The sequence below is a fragment of the Leiobunum rupestre genome, chromosome 9 (assembly GCF_980474605.1).
Source record: "Leiobunum rupestre chromosome 9, qqLeiRupe1.1.hap1, whole genome shotgun sequence".
Taxonomy (NCBI): Eukaryota; Metazoa; Arthropoda; class Arachnida; order Opiliones; family Sclerosomatidae; genus Leiobunum; species Leiobunum rupestre.
In genome coordinates this window covers 48,964,039-48,986,453 of record NC_143392.1, presented here as the reverse complement: position 1 = coordinate 48,986,453, position 22,415 = coordinate 48,964,039, and the positions used below count along the sequence as shown (strand labels likewise).

The 22,415-nt window shown below is 34.4% G+C and overlaps 1 protein-coding gene across 1 annotated transcript; it reads left to right on the top strand.

Moving 5' to 3' along the window:
• The first annotated feature begins 11,312 nt into the window (after positions 1–11,312).
• LOC149928581 (uncharacterized) lies at positions 11,313–12,306 on the top strand. The gene is made up of 3 exons (XM_090159616.1): positions 11,313–11,570; positions 11,631–11,711; positions 12,002–12,306. Exons 1-3 carry the CDS (start codon positions 11,393–11,395, stop codon positions 12,055–12,057), a joined length of 315 nt encoding a protein of 104 aa, XP_090015742.1. The 5' UTR covers positions 11,313–11,392; the 3' UTR covers positions 12,058–12,306.
• The last annotated feature ends 10,109 nt before the right edge of the window (positions 12,307–22,415 follow it).

The following is a 22,415-nucleotide window of genomic DNA, read 5'->3' as shown; positions in this document are numbered from 1 at the left end:
TAAATCAATCAATACTACCAAAGAATGCTAGCATTGACGTAGTCAGGGGAGACAAAGGGTCGCTTGAAGGTTGTATAAGGAATATATTTCCTACTCAGTAGTCCGGCCAGTGTATGTTTCTTAATATCAAAATTTATCGCACGAATTGCTGATTATTGCGCAATAGCATTTCTTTTAATATAACACTCAGATTAGTTAATTTCTAAAACCATGCCTTTTCATTTAAATAAAGTGATAAGATTTAAGGTGGGGTGACGGAGTGGTTAACACTTTCACCTCGCAGCAAGAGGAGCCAGGTTCGATCCCAGCTTGTGGCACTGGGTGAAAACTCGGAACAGCTCCTTCCGCGTTGAGTTTGCAAGTTATCTCCCCACTGGTTAAAGGGGTTCCCCCCCGAGCTCTTTGGTTTCCCCTTCCATAAAAACTTGTACAGATTAGTGGTAATAGTTAGTGTAGGGAGCAGTGGCGGCTTAAGATGGCTGGGTCCCCGAGGCGGCGGCAGCGTTTTGTGTCACCCCCCAGGTCCGTGCAGAACTTTTCACGGGTCCGTCTTGTTCAAGTTTAATCGTTCTGATTTGCACCCCCCCCCCCTCGAGCTTCTCCGATGGCACCCCCTGCTGCCCTGATACCCGGGGCGGACCGTCCCCCCCCCCCCCTTAGGCTGCCACTGGTAGGGAGCTGTTGACTCGCGTGGCATGCTGGGCTTGCCACCACCCTCCTACGCATTGTAACCCGGCCACCTGAACAAATAGCTTTAAATGTCACTTGATGGCTTAGGCCTAAGGTGGTGCCAAGGGTATTAGCCTAGCTGAGTATTGATTGATTTATTTTAAAATTAATGACAACTAAACACCATGGTTGTTTTGAAAAAAAAATATTTGAAAATATTTGTCACGACTCAATAACTAAAGAACAAATAATCAGTGGTTTTTATTTGTTCACATTTTTCAGTTATAAATTCATAGAGTTAGTCTATACATATTAATTATTTATCAGATTACCTTTGTTATTCTAGATTTTAAACTAAAAACCTATATCGAAAATTGGGTTGCTAGATTTGCTACAGTGTGGCTTTAAGGTAAAGAGTCGAAAGCCTATAATTCCACTAACCAAGAATTTCTAAGGATAATCTGTGAAATATTATAGGATTGGTTCTATAGCCTTAGTATATTCTAAAATCAAAACTCTGAAACGTTTTTTTTCTAATAATTAACTATCATTATGTAAAATTATAAATCATGATAAAATTTTATTATTAGTTTTTAGTAATAAATACAACTGTTCAAAAATAATTTTGAATAAGCAGTTTTTAGACTTAAATTTACGCAGCTTGGTAATCTTTAGGGGTGTGCAAAATATTTGGTTAGACCAAATAATTCGATCGAATACCAAATCGAAAATTCGATTCGTTGAACCAAATAGCACTTTGGAAAGTTCGCGAATATTCATTTCTCTTGATCAAATAGTCGAATATTCGAAAAGATAGGAAAAATGTATTTGGTATTTTCAAATAGTTTGCAAACTGGTCGAATAACCGGGTCTTTTTCTAATTTGTTGAGTTTCAAGGCCATCAGAGGAGAAAACTGAAATTTCCGAAGTAGTGCTTATTTCTGGCACCTCTCTTTAGGCCACAGTGGCAAGGACCATATAAAGAGTAGCTTGAACGTCCATTATTCATACCGTGTGTATTAAAACTTCTCAGTGAAAGGCAGAAGCGGTTTATTCTAGCGCCTATTGGCTAGATTATTCGCGTGTTCTTTGTTATGGAATTTTCTAGAATAGCAAAGTAAAACTAAAACGTAAACCAAGTTCAAAACAAAACTAATAACTGGGAGAAAGGTTGAAGTAAGTAACTTTTTGGATTTTTCGGTTTTGAATTTTTGAGTTCACTAAATTATTGGTTAAAAATTATTATAATCTAAATAAAATATAATTTTTGTATTTGTTATAAAAGATCTGCTTCTGCGTGTTTTACATATATTTAAAAACTCGAGATTTTAATGAAGTGTTTGCAAAGCATGAAAAATATTTGTCGTATACGTTGGCCCCCCTTTTTTGATTTCCCAGAAAATATCTCTATCAATTTTATGCACCCACAATGCGACAAAATGCAACAACAAGAAAAAGAGATGTGACTTAACCATTATCGAGATATAATTAAAATTAATAGGGGGCTAAATTAAAGTCAGCCCCCATAATTTTGTTATTCAACTAGGATACAATATCAAAGCCACTACATGTCAATGCGAAGAAATGCGACAGATATAATTTTGATTGCGAAAATATAGTTTATGAGAAAATTAATAGAGAAAGGGGGGGGGGCTAACTTAACAGTATCCCCCCCATATTAATTCATAATTTGAATTAACCGTAATATAAAAGAGTCGTCAATGCGAATTAATGCGACACTATTTTTAACGAATGCGACAAATTAGGTTATGAGATAATAGACAAACGAAAAAAGGGGGGCTAATTTAATGGCAGCCCCCGAAATATAAAAAAATAATTTATAAAAAAATTTAAATTACGTCGTTAACGTGGACCAATGCGACAACCATTTTTCCAAATGCGACATCAATAAAAATAGTTCTTCATAACCAGATTGGAATGTGACCAGTAATAGATAAAAAAGGGGGCTAATTTAATGGCAGCCCCCAAAATATAATAAAGAAGTTTAAAAAATAAAATAATTTGCGTGTTTAACGCTAATTAACGCGACAATCGTTTTTTCAAATGCATCATCAATAGAAAGAGTATTTATTAAACAAAAAATTATATCATCAGAATAAGAAAAAAAATCAATCTAAGGAGACGTCAATCAAATTAATGCAACACTATTTTTAACGAATGCAACAGATTAGGTAAACTAAAAAGGGGGGTTAATTTATTGGTAGCCTCAGAATATTAAAAAATGAAAAAAAATATTAAATTATGTGTTTAACGGGGACCAATGCGACAACACCTTTATTAATTGCGACAACATATAATACCTGCGAAACTGAATACTAAATGCACTCCATTTGTGTTTTAGAAGCGATAGTTTTATTCAAGAAAACTGATAGCACCGATTGCATATGATTACGAATTATCTCGATTCGAAAGCGACATCTGGGTGACTGCTCGCGACATCATTTTAATGAATGTGACTTTATTTTAAATGAATGGGACATCATTTCAAGTGAATGTGACATCAATATAAAAATGTAACATCAATATAAATGAATGCGACATCAATATAAACGAATGCGACATTAATAGTAGTTACTAAAAAATAAAAGTCGCTAGCTGACTTGGACCTGGGGTAGTTAAACTTTAAAAATGTGTATTTAAATTTTTTTTGTAAAAGTTTTCTTTTAAAAAGTTTAGTATTACAGTTTAAATTTATTAAATAAAATTAAATATAAATTATGCATTTGGTTTAGTATTTTACTATTGCAAGTAAAATGAATAGTGATTTCAATGACTTTTTTTGACAAATATGCAAACTATTTAGTTATTTCAAAAACAAATAAGTCGAATTATTTGGTATTCGAAATACTATTTGGTATTTGAGCAGTTAACTGGCTTAAAATTTTGATCTCAAAATATTCGACCAAATTATTTGACGGTATAAATATTTTAGATTTGGTATTTGACGTGTCTTGAAAAAAATATTTGATATTCAATTCGACCCCCAAAAAATGGTGTTTGCACACCTCTAATAATCTTCTAACAATATTTGTGATAAAAATCTAAGTAATTTGTAAGAAAAACAAAACAAATAACTATTAAGAAGAACCTAAATAGTTTCTAAGAAAAATCTAATTCGTTTCTATGAAAAATTTAATTAGTTTCTATGAAAAATTTAATTAGTTTCTATGAAAAATTTAATTAGTTTCTATGAAAAATTTAATTAGTTTCTATGAAAAATTTAAGTAGTTTCTTTGAAAAATTTAATTAGTTTCTATGAAAAATTTAATTAGTTTCTATGAAATTTAATTAGTTTCTATGAAATTTAATTAGTTTCTATGAAAAATTTAAGTAGTTTCTTTGAAAAATTTAATTAGTTTCTATGAAAAATTTAATTAGTTTCTATTTTTCTATGAAAAATTTAATTAATTTCTAAGAAGAACACGGTCACCTAAATTAATAGCTTAAAACGTAGCTCGATGACTGGTATCTAAGTTAGTGTCTAAGGTATTAGCCTAGCTGATTATTATCTAATATCTAAGAAGAAGTTAAATGATTTCGAAATATAATGTAAAGAATTTCTATTAAATATAAAAACCTAATTTTCAAAGTAACTTCAATGGCTTAATGATCATAAGAGTTTCAGTACAATACCATGAAATGTCTGTTTAGAAATTAACCTTAATAAACAAGTTACTTTTATAGAAAACAACTATCATAAACAATTCACCATACATAGTAAAATAACTACAGTCGTATTAAAAAAATCCTAAAAATAATTAATATTTAAAAATGATTAGAGTTTTATTCTTAAAAATAATCAGATTCCAAATTACTTTTAAGCTATAAATTAAACAAAAAGCGACCAAGCTCTTCAGCTCCAAAAACTGGGACCTCCATTTCAATGTCACGAATTATATGAGTTCAAAACTTACTCATGATTTCAGGAAGTTATTATAGCGGCTCTATAGAGGTGCTTTAGAATCCTCTTTAGAGTTGCTATAGAAATACCTTTAAAATTGCTTCTAAGACTTCTAAAAAAAACTATTCAACTCCAAAAACTATGAATTTCTTCTCCATATCCGAAATTGAATAAATCATTGATATTGTAACTCTGATATAATAACGTGTAACTTTATTATATTTCACAGAAGCTATTAATTGTTTGTTATTTTAGTAATCATGTACAGCGCGTTGTTTCTAGAAAATCAGTTAGAGTTACAACAGAATCCACATTGTAATTGCTATAGAATCCCTTATGTAATTTCTACAGAATATCCTTTATAACGTATCTAGAATGACCTATAGAGGGGCTAAAGAAACATCTTTAGAATTTTTAGAATAAATAATGAAAATCTGATATAATGCCTTCCGAATATTCATACAGGACCTTTAAAGGTAGTCTAATGAAACAACTTAAAAGTTCTAAGAAATATATAATATAATTCATCAAATTATCTTTAGTATTTTTTAAGATATTAAATTAAAAACCTATAGATAACACACGTTTTTATGAAGAAGATTTGAAGAAACTTTGAGAGATCCTTTTTTAAAGTTTTCTTCTAGAAAATTTTCTAAAGGGATGTCATAAATTAAAAAAAAAATAAACATATTCCAATAAAAATTCCCTGGTATAACCCAAGAGATAGAGCGTTTTCACATATTAACCATTAGTGAAAGAAAAAAATTTAAAAGTTGACTTAATAAATGTAACTTATCCCAGGGGTGCACAAATTGTCAATGCTTATCAAATAACGAACTTGACCTTCAAATTGTTTATCACGAAAGTGTAAAAAAAACCTTAAAAAAATATCTACTTTAAACAGAGCGATCTCGACCTTCAAAGTGTTCATCTCGATAGTATAATAAAATATTATTATACGGAATATCTACAATAAACAGAGAGATTTCGACATTGAATATTGTGATATCGACCTTCACAACCAATGACCCTTTAAAGTTGAAATTTAGTGACTCCTGACCTATCAGTCGTGTTCACACTTGCTCCCGCAACGTCTGGCTCTTGCCGTATGAACAGTCGCCGTTACGCGTCCATGCGTTTCCAATCGCTTCGCCGCCCAAATCGGAAGCGATTCATGACGTCAACAAGTCGGCTTCCGCCTACAATGCCCTTCTTTAAAAAAAACAACAATCGGTTATTTTGTCCTACCAAAATTATTTTCATTAATTTTATCTAGAAGCTATAATCTTACAATCTAAAAAATAATTAAATTTATATCTCCTGATTGCAAAAACATTTAAAAACAATGCTTTTAAATGTAACGTCGAAGCACGTGCAGACGAATTCGTTATTGCCAATCCTTATTGGCCTGGAAAATTTTCAGCCCGTTATTTAAAAAAAAATTCATTTTAGAACAACATGAAAATATTTTTAATTTTGCTGAAATTGAAAGTTTTAACACTTTACCAATTATAGTTTTGAAATAAAAACTCTTTCCGAAAAAAATCAGACATCCTGTAAAATTACATTAATGTAAAATAATGACTTTTTTAGCTTCATCCTTTATTAATTAATTTCTTTTAAATATGCGATGTTCTAAAAATATATTACTTTGTGTTGGTATATTCGAATCTAATATATCCTGTTTTGGTCGGTTTCAATTTAATCGAATTTTTTTTACGTAATTCATTAAAATATCACAACATAATATGCGACTTTTTAATCCCAGTATTGAGTTTTAATATTTTTTATTTATTTTTCTATTACTTAAATAAACACTGTTTTTTTCTTATTAAAGATCGAGCAAATAATTTTCGTCTATAATAATCAGCTAGGCTTATACCCAAACAGGGCGGTTTTATCCAATGGGCATAATGAGCGCTGTGCCCAGGGCCTACGATGTTTAAAGGGGACCACGAAATTTCAATGGAAAATACTTCTTCTCAGATGTAAGTGCTACCAAAGAGGGTACGAAACTTTTAGTAATAAAGGCCAGTGAACTACCGAAACCGTTCAAGGACGCCTTAAGGAGAAAGGATCGCTGGACGAAAACTCCAGAAGTCCTTTTTAAGAGGTTGTACCTTAAAGGGAGTATAACCCTACGTGTTTGGTAGGGTGCGATAAGCTTACAGAAATATCCACCGGAATCGCTACCGTCGAATACCTCGTAGAATCTCTACTATTGCCGCCACTCGTGTCTCCGCTCAAACCCTGTTTTTCCACCTAAAATATTTACGAGATCGTCTGCGCACCGCGCAACGCGGCCGAGTACTAGTGTTACAAAGTGTAGAATCATAGAGTCGTTTCTTGGCGTTAGAAATCGGAAAAGAACTTTAAAAAATCTTCCAAATACCGATGTTAAAAGACAAAAGGAACAAGAATTAGGGAAATTACGAGGTCAGTCTCGCGTATATTTATTGTCCGCTTTTCAGGAATTTGAGTTGCAGAAAAAGTTATGGGTCAAAGAAGAAAGTTCCGTTAGGCCTTGTCGCCTATCAAATTTATTTTCAACCAAATGTCCAGTGAATTCCTATTTCATCGAACATCTTTTGGATTTCCACAAAGGCCGTAATTTTTGTTATAAGCCTGAATTGGAAACCTTAGATAATACTAGTGAAACTTGTCAAGTTAATGACTTTATAGAACCTGTAGGTGATATATCTACATAAACATTTCTGTCACCCTCAACATCTAGAACAATAGTGCCATCTTCACAAGCATTAACACCATGCACTAGGTAAGTAACTGTAATTATTAAACACCCAGAATAAAAGTTTAGTACATTATTATTAACTTTTAGGAAACGTATAGACCTTACAAATGCTTCGTTACCATTAGAATTGGTGTCATCAACACCAATTGCTTTTACTCCAATATTAACACCTTGTACTCCTCGGTAAGTAGCGTTAATTATTAAAGGCACAGGTAACTTTTCCATGAACTTATTGTTTTTTTTAAACTTTTACACGGTGTACAGACCTTACTCCATCATTGGTGCCATCTTCACCAATGGAGATTACATTGTCTCATCGATTAACACCTCGTACTAGGTTAGTTAAAACTAGTTATATTAAAAAAAAACACAGGTTAGATGTTTTAATAAAGCTCCCACGGAATTGAAATACCTGGGGGACGTAAGAAGGTATTTTGTAAGTAGGGGCAAGCCAGTACAAACCCGGGAACGAAGTTCAGAATGTCAATTTTACTAATAATTTTTTAAAGAGCTTATCAAATATTTTTAACTTATAGAAGGCGTATAGACCTACATGTAACAATTGCTGCTTCATCATTAGAATCATTGAACAATTCCAATTTGACTTGGTAAATAATTTTAATGTAATGGCAATTTGAAAAATAAAGAAAAATAATGATTTTAAATTATGCTTTAGGGGTACAGCAGGGAGTACCCCGGCAATAAAAAGATAGAATTTGATGATGAGACTAATAACGACTCGGAGTCAGATGGTGACAATTACGATAATGAAGATGAAAATGATGATAATGTTCAACCAGATACTAATGATTCATGTTTAGTTTTCTTGAAAGACATACTCGTTTCTAGAAATTCCTACGCTTAAGTATTTTATTATTGAATTTACCGTAAGTAACATAACTGTACGTATCACAATTGCAAACATTACCACATAACTGATTTTCGGAGTTATTATGCAATCATGGTTTCATTCAGCACGGAGTCACCTAGTGTCTAAAATACTTGACACTTCCCCGGAATATCCATTTTCTGCTAAATTTGTGTGCTACGAAATAGAATTGACTCATTGAGAAATGTTAAGGTTAATTGAATAACAATGGGCAGTGTCATACTTATGGTTATTATATTACTTATGCATTTTCTTAATGGAAAATCGTGAATTTTTACTTTTCATTAAAACTTAGATACAGTGCTTATTTATAGTTTTGGAAATCAAGTTTTTCAGTCGAAAAACGTTTCAGAAATGGGTTAGAGAAAAGTGTATTGCACCAATTGTCCGATATTGCACTGAGAGAAAAAACCCTAGTTTTAACAGGATAATTTTACATGAACCGTCTGTATATCACTTGCATAGAATAATCCTGTGATAATTACTGTTATCTTTTAATTTAACAGAAGATCTTTACATGAAACGTGTGTGTCAGGGACGTCATTTGGGTAGGGCAAGGGGGGGCATTGCCCCCCCCCTGGATTTCTATGATCTTAAAATGTTCATGCATATCTTGGGAAATTTTTGGTTCTCGCTATTATCCTGAAAATCAATAGCAAATATGCAATAACTATTTCGATTAAAAATCCCAAAAATATGAAATTTGATGGGTTTTTGTCCTTTTAAAAAACTGGTTTTCCGGAGCTCTATAGTTCTGCCCCCTCCTGTAAAATCCTGAAATGACGTTCCTGGTGTGTGTACAACTTGTACAGAATAATCCTGTACAAATTACACGTATCCTTTATTTTATTCAGGAACGTAAGTACATAAATGGCCTGTATTCTATAAAAATGGGTTGGTCTTGTGAAATGTACAGAAGGACATTGTAAAAATGTTCAGGAATATTTGCAGCTGTATTTATTACACACACCGAGAGTGTAAAATTAACAGTTCATTACGTCAAATTTACTTGAATAACAGATATGTACTTAAACGGCTAGCTTCAGTAAGATTAACATGGAAGTTCTTTAAAAACAATTAGCATATCTGACACTGTAGATATACTGGAATCCAATAATTTCAATTTACAAACTTCAAACGTATAATTTATCGGAGAGGCAGTATTTTTGAAAAACTAGTTATTTCAGCACACAAATGTTTTAAACATTTGTATTTATTTGTTCATTGCTGTGGGGGCGCGCCTCGTACGATCACCCTTCATCTACTTACAAGTGTTAGTTAATAGCATCTGAACCCCATAAATTTAATTATGCAAAATGCATGGTAATTTTTTTTTGATAATCCTTCACCCTGCAGACCAAGAAGTGATAAAGAAATGTTTTCGATTCCGACATTGCCCAAAATTATATTTTTGGGTGCACTGCCCAAGGCAGGGATTGAATAAACTTTGACTTTCAATAGCTCTATTTTGAAATCTATTAATGATAGAGTCATGATATGTTTTGTGGCTATAGCCATCCATTATCGGCCTCAAATGGTTTTAATTAAATATTAATTAAAACGTTATAGAAATTGTACGAAATAAATAAGAAAAATTAATAAATATAAAAATCGTGAGATATTTTATACAACCTAAGCGAGTGTTTCTTTCGGAAAAGAGCGAGCGTTTTATATTTAGTCGTTGGTCGAATTGATTTACAGCATTAAACAATTCGTTAAAATACTACTTAAGCGATTGTTTACTTTGGTTAATAGAGAGGCTCACAGTTATATTAGTACCTATCTGGAAAACTTGAAAACCCAGTTGCCTCGTAAAACATTCTATTGATTTGATTGTTATTTTTTAAACAAAATCATTTTTACTAGTGAAATAGCTGTGTATCAGTGATTACGTAAGCATGTAAATTATAATCGTGCTATATTTTGGAATATAGTCTCTTTACGTATGCTACCTTAGCTATATACTAGAAATCAACCTTTCGCGTGAAATTTAAAAAAAATACTAACCAAAAAGGACTGAACATAAGCCGAATTGTTTAAAACTCAAGAACAAGTTGTGCTTATAGGGTCTCTCTGAGAGATTTGACCCGTTTAGCCCCGAATTGTCTGTTCAGATAACCTTTTAATTATATTTTATTGAAAAATGTGAGATCGGCCCTGTATATTAGCTGTTTTTTTCCTAGCTACCACGTCTAAAATTCCGTTTCATATTCGTAAATTTGACTAAACGCGTTAGTGTATTTTCTACAATATTGTGTGTTGAATTAATTATTTGCTACTTCGAATTTACTGAGATATAAAAAGTATTTTCTACCGACGGATGTGTAAAACCAACTTTAATATGCCAATAAAATTACGTATAAGGTTCACGTACTCCAGACTGTTATTCATGTTGATTTGACAGATTTTATTACTGTGTTATTTACAGCTATTTCATCATGTTAAATTAACATACAATTACTTGGAATATTATAATACGGAATAATCTGTTATATTTACAGAAACGTCTTGGCATCCCCTGCTTCCAACACTTTAATGTAATTTGAACAGGGTCTTTTTCTCTCAGTGTGGGATAATGAACAAGTAAGTTTTTCTGAGATAAAAGGTTAACTGATACTATAGTGAAAGGCTAGATTGGCTTAAGTAAACCCTGATTGCAGGCCCGTCTTAAGACCTTTTGGGGCCCTGGGCTAAATTATTTCTTAAGATCCCCAACAGTCGGCCTTTGTATGTCCGTTGTCTAAATTCAACTACACAATAATCAAACCAAAACTTTTCATTTCAAAAGTATAACATAGGCGAACTGGTGTTAGGATTTATAAATTGTTGGTACCGTATGATACGCGATGTGGTGATGATTCAAGTTATTTTAGACGTATCTAAAAGATACATAATATTAAATGAGCATAAATAACATTTAACCAACTAAACCCTTATCCCTAGAGTAGAGGCTGTATGGCTGGCCTTTCCGGGGGCTCCAAAACTGGCTGGGGGCCCTGGGCTGTAGCCCATTTAGCCCATGCCTTAAGACGGCCTTGCCTGATTGTTTTTAATGTTGTAGGTTTCTATATTGGCTAAACACACTAAGCCTTTAAAAGTAGCAATCGACGGTCGAAATGACAGCCCCGGGCACACTAGTCAGTATAGCGCTGTAACCGGAATGTTGTTGGATAATAACAAGATTGTCGATATACAATTTATTGATAAGCGACATACCGCTGGTAATAGTAACCAAATGGAGGTAGTTGGTTTTGAGAAAATAATATCCAAACTAGAAAAAAGGGATAAAATATCTGAAATTGTTACTGATGGCCATAGGCCAATAGCAGCTCGAATGAGTAAATATATTTAGCTCTGCCATTCTATTTCAAAATTAATCATTGCACTTTATTACATAGGAAACACACATCCACACATCAAGCACCAACAAGACATTTGGCACGCGGCAAAAAATCTTAAAAAGAAGCTAAAGAAGGTGTGTCATTAAAAATTTATTTAATTTGGATTTTTGTCTCCTCTGGGGTACAAATAACCAAGCCAAGGGTACGTTCAGTAATGAAAAGCAGGTGTTTTTGATGAGCATCCAATATCCATTGTGGAGTCGTAACCGTAAACGTAAAAAGGCGTACAGTAGGAAAATGACGGCATCAATTACTCATTGATGTATTTGATGAGCGTTACTGAACGGTCCCCTAATTTGCGCCCCAAGTATTGTTTATTACCCCTTGTTATTATCTTTATGAATAAATTTATTTTAAACTCATTTCAGGCAGGAGGAAGAAAAGAAACAAGATCTCTCTTACAGTGGGTAAAAGCGATAGCTGATCATTTTTGGTTTTGTTCTCAACACTGTGAAAAGGATCCAAATAAAATGCGATTGGGTAAAAATTCTGATTTTCCTAAATTCCACATACTAATCCTGAAGGTTATTTTCAGCTCATGTTCATAACTGTTTTGCACCACATTCAAGGGATACACGAGTGGTCAACTGGTCGTTGCAGGCACCACGAAAATTTAACAGTCCCTAATGGCGATAAGGAATGGCTGAAGAAAGGGTCACCACCATTTGAGGCATTGAGGACTGTCATATTAGATAAAGATTTTCTAAAGAGTTTCAACTATTTCTCCAACTTTAGGTGAGAGTAAAATATATTAATAAAAGCTTTTATTTTTCTGGTTCAGTACTATAATTGCAATTTCAAACATACTGGTGCTCTAGAGAATTTTCACAGCCTCATATTAAAATATGCATTGAATCGAAATACATTTGGGTAATGTTCTGTTGTATATACTAGAAGTCTTACCTGATACCATAAGTAACATGATAATGGGAAGTATGAAGATAAGCAAACATTACCACTAAAATAAAATATTTTATTATAACAAACCATGGACCAAAAATAATTTAACCTTTATTACCACTAAATTGCTTTTTAGTGTTATTGCCCAACCATGGCATATACCCGCACAATGCCCTCTAGTGTCTAAAATATGTGACCAAGCCGTAATATCTATTTTCTGCTATATTTGCAAGTGGATAAGAAAGATTTAGGGTTAGCGTATTGTATGATTGACTTAAAATCTATATAAACTTCATTCACCGAGGATGCTAATTTCATGTATACTACTCAGCAGTTGGAAGATCAAGTTGGAACTGGGCGAGAGTGTCAGTGAATAAAAACGTTTCAATAGAAAATTAGCATGAAAATACTAGGCCATGCTCATGTCCTACTTATCGCTATTATGTTACTTATAGTGGGAGGAGTTGCGTAACTGGGAAACCCAGGCACCCTCCGGAACATATAGAATTATACGGTTTTCATTATAACAGTTTAATTTACATAACACCTTAGACGGGAAGGCTATATCTGCCGAGTCATACTAGCAGCTCCTGACCACAATGATAATGTGTATCGACCTCCTCGAAAGAATAAAACAACGGATGATATAATGTACAATATTCTTATAGGTAAATAAATTTAAAAAAATTTAAAACCTATTATTATTTAGGTAACTATCAGTGGTGTGTCCTTAAAAATTCTAACACCCCAGTGCAGCCTGAAGCAGTGGCAGAGGACTCTGCTACTGAAATGTCGAACTTAGATCAGGCAGGAGAACTGGGTGATGTCACTTTGGGCTTCATGTCGGATATTTCAGACATTACGATGGTGGAGAACACCTCCACCGGTAATGAAGGGCAGTCCAGCCCACAGTGGCTTCAAGTGAAGGTGCGAGTGGTGTGGCTGGATAGGGGGCTAGTATACCCACCCCCTTAGTCGGCGAGTTACCCATCACCAACACCGGCAACAGTCGCTGGGCAATGGGCATGAAGGTGGTACGGATTAATCTACTTCACTGTAAGGCAGTCTCGGCAGTTCTCTGTTGTAGGTTTGTTGTGGCGGAAGTAGACGTGTCCCTCAAACAGGAGCCTTGGATCCATAATGGAAGAATCCTGGGTCTCTAAAATAAACGTACTGTATACTATGACTAAAGGTCTGCTAAACTTAGGGCATGTATTCTGATACTTTGAGAAAAATAAATTACGGGAGTCATAAGAGTTAAATTTAAAAACATTCCTGGTAATAATTAATTAACAGGATTTCCCCGTGGTATTTACAACCTTATTTTATTTATTTTAACACGTGTAACAGTATATTTAATTTTACGATTTGCAACCGTAATTTTTAGAAAATAGTCGGTTGTTTTTGCAGAATATATCTAGATTCTTTTCCAAGAGTGTTGTTTTTACGTAAACACTTCATAAGGCCTGTAAAAATTACAGCATAATATTTATTGTACATGAATTTTGTAAAGTTAAATTTAGGGAACTATCTGACCTCAATTAACTTGACCCGCCCTACTAACCAAAATTAAAACCACATATCCTATAAAAAGGCACCAAATACGCACTAATATGCACCACCAGTTACGAAATAGGCACCACTTGCGTTTTCAAGAAATTAAGATTTGAAAATGGGCGGGCTAAGTTAACGGTGACCCTCCCATTTTCAAAATTTCATCCGAAAACTAGCCTATCAATAGGCACCAATTATGCACCGTTAGGTACCACGTGTTTTAAAATATGCACCATACCGGTTACGGAGAAATAGATTTTTGAAAACGGGCGGGCCATGTTAATAGTGACCCGCCCATAAACAATTTCAACTTTAATGTAGCCCATCAATAGGCACCCAATATGGAGCGTTACGCACCACCATATAAATATTATGCACCGCACCGGCATCAAAGAAACACGATTTTTGAAATTGACGGGACGAACTATACCGATTTTCAAAAAGGGCGGGTTAGGTTAATAGTTGCCCGCCCATTTGAACTTTAGAAAATAAAATAGCCCATTAATAGGCACCTAATATGCACCCTTACGCACCACCCTTAAAGAAATATACACCGTACCAGTTTCAAAGATACTTGATTTTTGAAATTGTTCCGCCCACCGAAAGTTTTTGACTTAAAACTAGCCCAACATTAGGCACCCATTATGCACCGATACTTAACACCCTTTTTTAAATATTCACCGTACCGGATTCCCAAATACGTACATTTTTAAATGGACGGCTAGAAAGAACAATGATTCCAATATGGGCGGGTCATGTTAATGGTGGCCCGCCCCCCGACCTTTTTTAATTGAAAACTAGCCCATTATTAGGCACCCATTAGGCACTATAACGCACCACCCATTTTTAAATATGCACCGCACCGGATTTAAAGTAACAAAAATTTTAATATTTACATCCATAATACACTAATTTTCCTATATGGGCGGGTCATGTTAATGGTGGCCCGCCCTCCGACATTTTAATTGAAAACTAGCCCATTATTAGGCACCCATTAGGCACTATTACGCACCACCCATTTTTAAATATGCACCGCACCGGATTTAAAGTTACAAAAATGTTAATATTTACATCCATAATACACTAATTTTCCTATATTGGCGGGTCATGTTAATGGTGGCCCGCCCCCCGACATTTTAATTGAAAACTAGCACACCCATTAGGCACTATTAAATTTAGCGACGCTAAAACAACTGAGGACGATTCTTGCCATCGTTTGAGCAGTTAATGAAGTTCCGCGTATGTGTATTATTGTTACACATTTTCCAGTCCGCACTCAGATTTCAAATATTCTGCCTGACAAATACTGACCATTATACTTCCTTCGATAACGGTTGATTTTATTTAATAAATACTGTATCAATTGTAAAAAAAAATATCGTAGCTATAGCTATTATTTCAGCTAAACTAGCAAATTGTTAGGCCTTAACATTATAAATTAGTACCAATCTGTGCTTTTGGGTAGCACCACGCTCCCCCCGATCTGAGTCTAGCTTGAAGATTTAATTTCAATTTTTATTTCTTTTGAAAAGTCGTGTTATTATTTTTAAAATGTCGCATTAGACTATATCGTATATCTACTTTATTTTGGAACTAAATTAATCGAATTATCGAAAGCAAAAGTTTAATTTCGCGTATTTTATAGAGAACTATTTTTCATCATGGCGGAGTACAACCGATTGCTTTGTGTCCCTGTTAGGAGGCGAGGGGGAAGGCATCTCGGAAGCCCGAAACCATTTACCCCTCAAATAAGACGTCGTGCGATTGGACCCAAGTGCTAGACTTTCTCCCCCTATTTACTTTTGCTTACAATTGTTAGACTACACGATTTGGAAAATTTAGGCGCCTACCGAAATGCGGTTTCTTGCTGCCAGACTCAGGGGTTAGGAAAACTAAAGTCTTATTTGGATAATACTTTAGAGTTTACTAGTACAACCTCATTTTATTTTCTTTAACCCGTGAAACGGTATATTTTAGTTTACGATTGGCAACTGTAATTTTAAGAATATAGTTCGTAGTTTTTGTATAATATAGGTCAAATTAAAAGTTGTTTAAAATATAAGTTTTCTGAAGCAGGTTATTTTTCAAACGAATGCCACAAAGTAATTTATTATTTATTGCTTATAATATGCAGATATAAATGGTATAACGACAAAAGTAACATTAAAATTGAGACAAAATATAAAATTTTAAAGCGTTGTTCTAAAATTCAATGATAGATGGCGACAAAGCCAAAACTGAACACTTGTGAGGAACGCAGAATCGTCCAACACATTTTCCTATCTCTTCATGAAAACTGTCTACTCGCTGCACTATAACAACTACCCTTAAAATCTCTTTCCAATAAATATTTATAAATTTATAGAGCAGCTTAGTGTTTCCAGTAGCGGCGCTAAGGTATTTTCACATTTGGGCTAATTATTTGTGCACCCTATAATTTTGTGACTTGCCCTCCCCCAAAGTCCCTTATAATTTATACATATTTCAAAATTAGAAAATTTAACTCAAAGTCTAAAATGAATTCTTCTCTCTTTTTTAAGAACCAACAAAGGATCTAGTACGGGTAAAAGAGGGTAGCTCAGCGGCCAAATTCGACCCAACTTGCAATATGACGTAAAAATTTCATTTTGGGGTCTACTTTGAGGATCCGATGAGTCTGCAGCGATGCGGGGTGGACAACATAGTTTTTGGGAAGCAAGGGGGCAAGAGGGGGCAATTGCCCCCGAAATTTGCGTTGAACGAATTGGATAGTGTTTGCTAATTTCCCTGATGTTAAATATCACGCTGAGTCGAATACGACCATCCACACGTCCATCTGACGAACCGTTGTCGAGTTATGACCGAATTTGTACGGAATGACGTGTTTTTACACACAATCCTAGGGATTTGTGTGTATTAGTTTCACGTACAGTGTAGCCGATGCCGCCTATGCCACCGTGTCGCGCAGATCTCTTTAACAGTAAGGGCTAGAAAAGTCAATGATATATTGTTCGAATGGACATACATCGGCATTGATAGCCTTTCATAAAGTTTTCAAATCGGAGCCCTAGAAGTTGGGCATTTGCCCAATTTACTATTTTCGGTGGTTTCGCTTTGTGTGGTAGATATTTTATTTAAAATTAAGTCCGATAACGCTAAAAAAATATTGGATAGGTTAGGATTCAGCGGACCTACACTTTCGGTTATTTCAGTAAATATTAAATTTAAGTATAGTTTTCAGGGTAATTAACGGGACCCCAATTTTCGTGGTTTTATATTTTCGCCTGAAAATCTACATACAGTTCTTTAATTTAAATCCAATTTTCATGAAAGTTATATTTTTGAATAGCTGTGGTTTCCATATAACCTAGAGTTGCAAAACGTTCCTTAATTTTAATTCTTAGTAAGGTTACTTGGGCAGCGTATACGGACCCCCGCAATTTCCAACATTGTAAATCCGCGTGTTTATAGAGGTCTATGCGCCCGTTTCCCTCTACCGTTTTTCAAGGCCATTCAGAGTGCGCCGCGCTTTCAAAGTATGACCAGACGTAACAATTTAGTATTACACTGATCGACCTAGTCTTCGGCGTATGACCAGAAGAAATAAGTGTGACGTTCAACTTAACAAATAAGTGTGTTCAGTTAGAAGTTCCATTTAAACCAAGGAATACCTCTGCGTATAGTTCCATACCAGAGTAACTGAAAAAACCATATCACCTCGGGCAGGAATCGAACCTACGACCTTTGGGCTACCGTCCCAACGCCTGTACCATTGGTTCGACTCCTGCCCGAGGTGATATGATTTTTCTCAGACACTCTGGTATGGAACTAAACGCAGAGGTAGTCCTTGGTTTAAATGAAACTTCTTATTGTATTAGTTCTTGCGTAATAATAAAAATAAATTCTCAGTGTGATGAGAAATTACAATAAGCTGTGATCAGAAGTTACAATTAGCTGTGATCAGAAGTTACAATTAGCTGTGATCAGAAGTTACAATTAGCTGTGATCAGAAGTTACAATTAGCTGTGATCAGAAGTTAAAATTAAGCATGACACTGATCGAACTAGTCTTTGTCGTATAACCAGAGGAAATAAGTGTGACACTCAACGGCTGACCAGAAGTAAGAAATAAGTGTGATCAGAAGTAAGAGTGACACTGATCGAAGGAATCTTTGATGCTTTCAAAGTATGGCTAGAAGTAACAAATAAGTGTAAATTCAATTATGGCCGTGGATATATATTGGTTGTGATACCTGCGTTTCAGGTTGCTGTGAATAGCTCAAAACAACTTAACACATAAGAAGGATTGTGTGTATTCTGACCGTCGTGCTTCTTGTTTTCTCTTATGGGCAAAAAAATCTAAAAATTTTAAATTTAACTTTCGGGTCGAGCTCAGTATCGTTTCTGTAGTATTTTTTAACGCCTAGTCAAATGTCGCTTGGTCTAAGAGTTTCACAGTTATGATCAAAATACATAAACAAACGTGGTTTTTTCGAAATTTCACTAAATATTGTATGGATAGATCAACATTTTGTTCAAGACCAACCATTTTTTCGGATCTGACGTATTGATTGGTGCCGAATCGAATGAGGTTATCTGCAGGTCCATAGGATTTATAATTTCTGAGTTATAACTAAATATGTAAAGGAACATAATTGGTTCTTTTCATAAAGTTCGAAAATTGGATAATAAACCACCTAAGTTGTCTTAATATTGCTCCCCGGGCCACCATTATGTACTCATCCTACGTACCACTAATATATTACAAGATATGACGAAATGTACATAAAAGAATTGACATAAAATAGAGAAGTGTTTTTTCTTTTTTAAATTATTGGAAGATTAAATGTCAATTTTCTAATGTAAGTTCCATCATATCTTGGATATATTGATTCCACGGCGTTGTGGTTTGTCTCGACTGAACTCGATCCGATTGCTAAATTTAAAATTTTAGGATTTGTTTTGCATATTAGGGGAAAAAACAGATCATTCATTAAAAAATTCTTTCATAACTCGACAATGGTTTATAATAATAATAATAATATTTATTTTATTTTAAAGTTGTCTCAGTACATAAGTTATGGTACGGCCAAGTCGAAAAGCGACTTTTAGGCCTTCAGAAAAAATCGTAAAATGTATATGACATTAATATAAATTTATATAAACAAACAACAAAACAACAAGTTGGCAAGCCAAAATATACCTTTCCTCGGTAGAATTGTCCCTACTGGTATTAATTTCTCGAGATAACCCTTAAAGATATATCTCCGCAATTTAGAGTTATTTGTTAAAAATATTAACCCATTTCTATCCCGCCCGGTATAAAATTTTAATTATAATTAAAATAATTGAGACGAAACGACCAATTTTAATTTATTCAGAATATCATAAGTTAAGTAGTTACAACAGTAAGTTAGACGTACTATAACAATGCACAATTGAATTAAACCCTTTTACAGAACAAGTTTATCAGTTAAATATAATACGAAGCAAATTTTAATGAAAGAAATATCTACAGAGGCTTTTTGGAATTACTCGCTTACGAAATACTTGCCGCATCTTTAACGCTCATTTTATTTCAACACTCGCCCTTGATGAAGATACCGTAGATATCTGGTAGTGGACGACTCGTTCACTTCCTGTTGACGTTGTGACGCATACCACATGAAAAAGACCAATGCCGTCCAATTTCCAATATCATATAATGACTCGCACACCCAAGAAATCATTGACTGCGTTAGAAATCGTAGATATCCAAATATCCACACCAAATGTATTTACAAGAAGCAAAAACCTTACCATCAACAAAGCACAGAGAGCCACTTGACTAACCGCCACCTCTTAAAGCAATTAACGTTAAATTATCTCCTTTGAATTAACAGAACTATATATAGGTCGTTAAGAAAGTGGACCACCCACAGGGTCTACCCTTTAACCCTCTAATCTCGGCTGACTGCGCTAAAACAAGATTTAACCTTTAAAAAATACCAGATTAGGCCTTCATAAATTCATTAATAAAAAAAGACTTTATTACCTATTATGCTTACGATGCCTGTCTTAATTTCAGTGAATCTAAGCAGCTATCGGTGGTTCTGTGGTAGAGCGCTCGACTGCCAAGCCGAATGGTCTGGGTTCGAAACTTGGGTGGCGCATTTGTTTTTAATCAATAGAGAAACGCTAAATTAGAATTTCTTCGATGCAATAATTTCAATTTCAATTCTATTTCAATTAAACCAAAATTTCGTACTCTATTAAATTCGCTTCCGATAAAGCTGAAGGTCTAATTTTCAATAAGGCGTAACAAGTGTCGGTGGTTCTGTGGTAGAACGTCCGCCTGTCAATCAGGAGGTCTCGGGTTCAAATCCCGCCCGATGCGATCGCAAATTGATACTAAGACGAATACCGTGTACAACTGGTGGAAACCCTGCCATTGGACGTTGAGAGGTAGCATTACACTCAGCACTCGGTCCGTCCCAAAGTCATTAAGAAGAAGTTGGAGAGAAAACGCCCATATAAACACAACAGACTCAACATGCACATCCATCAGAACACAAACACAACAAATTCAACACTCACAACCTACGCATAAAAACGTAACACACCAAACCGTCACGACGGTGAGCGAAAAAACACCATCCAAACCAAACCGCAAATGCATCCGTTAACGCTCACCGTCACACGGTGGTTTTGCCAACCCTTTGAGAAACTGCGTACGCAGTGATTACACTTTGCACCGAAAATGCGAACGCGTTCGCAGTCCTGACAGACAGACACACCCACAGACCCACCCACAGACCCACCCACAGACCCACAGACAGACACGGTCGTTGTATAACCCCTCCTAGGGGACTTTGTCCCCTCGGAGAGGTAAAAAAGAATAAAATAAATCAACAATCCTAAATTTACAAAATCAATAAGATAACACTTATTCCTGATGATGGCACTAACACTGCCGAAACTAGTCGTTTTAATATTATTTTAATAATTTTTTTATACTTACGCAATAATTCGTGTACTTGTACTTCTTGGTTATTTAACAGCGTAAGGCTGGAACCACACCAAATTTTAATTATGTGAAAATAATTAGCCTTAACGGAGGTTATTATTACGGTTATATTATATATTTTTAGTTATTAAAACGATTTAATAAAATTTCATACACTACAGAAAGCTTTGGGGTGTTTAAGCGAAGTTTCAGTTTAATAATTAAAAATAAAAGTGGTTTCATGCAAATTATAAGTTCTATTTTTGGAACTGGTAAAATACACACCAACTAATATGAAACGCGTTTTATCAGATAATTGATTTAAGTCATTGTGAAAATAATAAAGCGCATGTAGTAAAACCTACAAAAATTTAACTGTGCAATAGAAAAAGCTGTTTTCATTAAAATATACAGGGATGATAAAAATTCCGGTATTTAAACGCGAAGGCACTTGTTAATATAACGGGACAACTAGTAAAAACTAGCGGAGATTTTAGTATATGTTGAGAAACACTATCTAGTTAATTTTACTTGAAAGATGCAATTTTTTACAATAAAAAATTGTGAAAATAATAAAACATGTAGTAAAAACTATAAGTTTTTAACTGTGAAATAGACAAACATGTATCCAGTAAAATATACACGATTATTACTGTGAAATCCTTAAACATAAGCACTTGTAAATTTAACTAGAACCACCTGGCTTAACCATTTTCCAGGTAGTTCTTGTAAATTCAACATGACATTTTTCCTCAGCGTACGAAGTAGTAGTTAAGCTCTTCCTCTGTCATTATACCATTCTAGAGACACTGCCCCTATAAAAATATTATCCTCGTCAGTTGATGGAGAAGACGAATGCATGCTGGCATCAGGTTATTTTCCATATGATGCCTTGACCCCTCCACCACAGGAGGTTTCCAATCTGGTGAACCACTGTGAAAGACTGGGTAAGAAACACGTCATTGGATGTGACACTAATGCTCACCATGTTGCATGGGGCAGCATCCAACGTGGTGATGACTTATGGAGTATTTGGTTAGTACTAAACTACATATTATCAACAAACACACTGAGATAAAAAAAGTATTGTTAAAGTTACAGGAAGTTCATGGAATCTGTTGTTTCCATAAACCTCCTGTAAAATTTACGTGAATCCGTAGAGGTGAAAAAAAAACCAGTAAAGTCTTGTTATCAACACAGGTTATACGCTGGTAAAAATCACAATCAATTCAACTAGTTTAACGTGTTGAAAATACAACCATAACCCTAGTAAAAAAAAATGGAGTTTCCTGGAAAAACCACGGACTAGCTGATGTAAAATATCTTGTGGACTAAACGTGAATAGAGTGAAATATCGTAAAACAA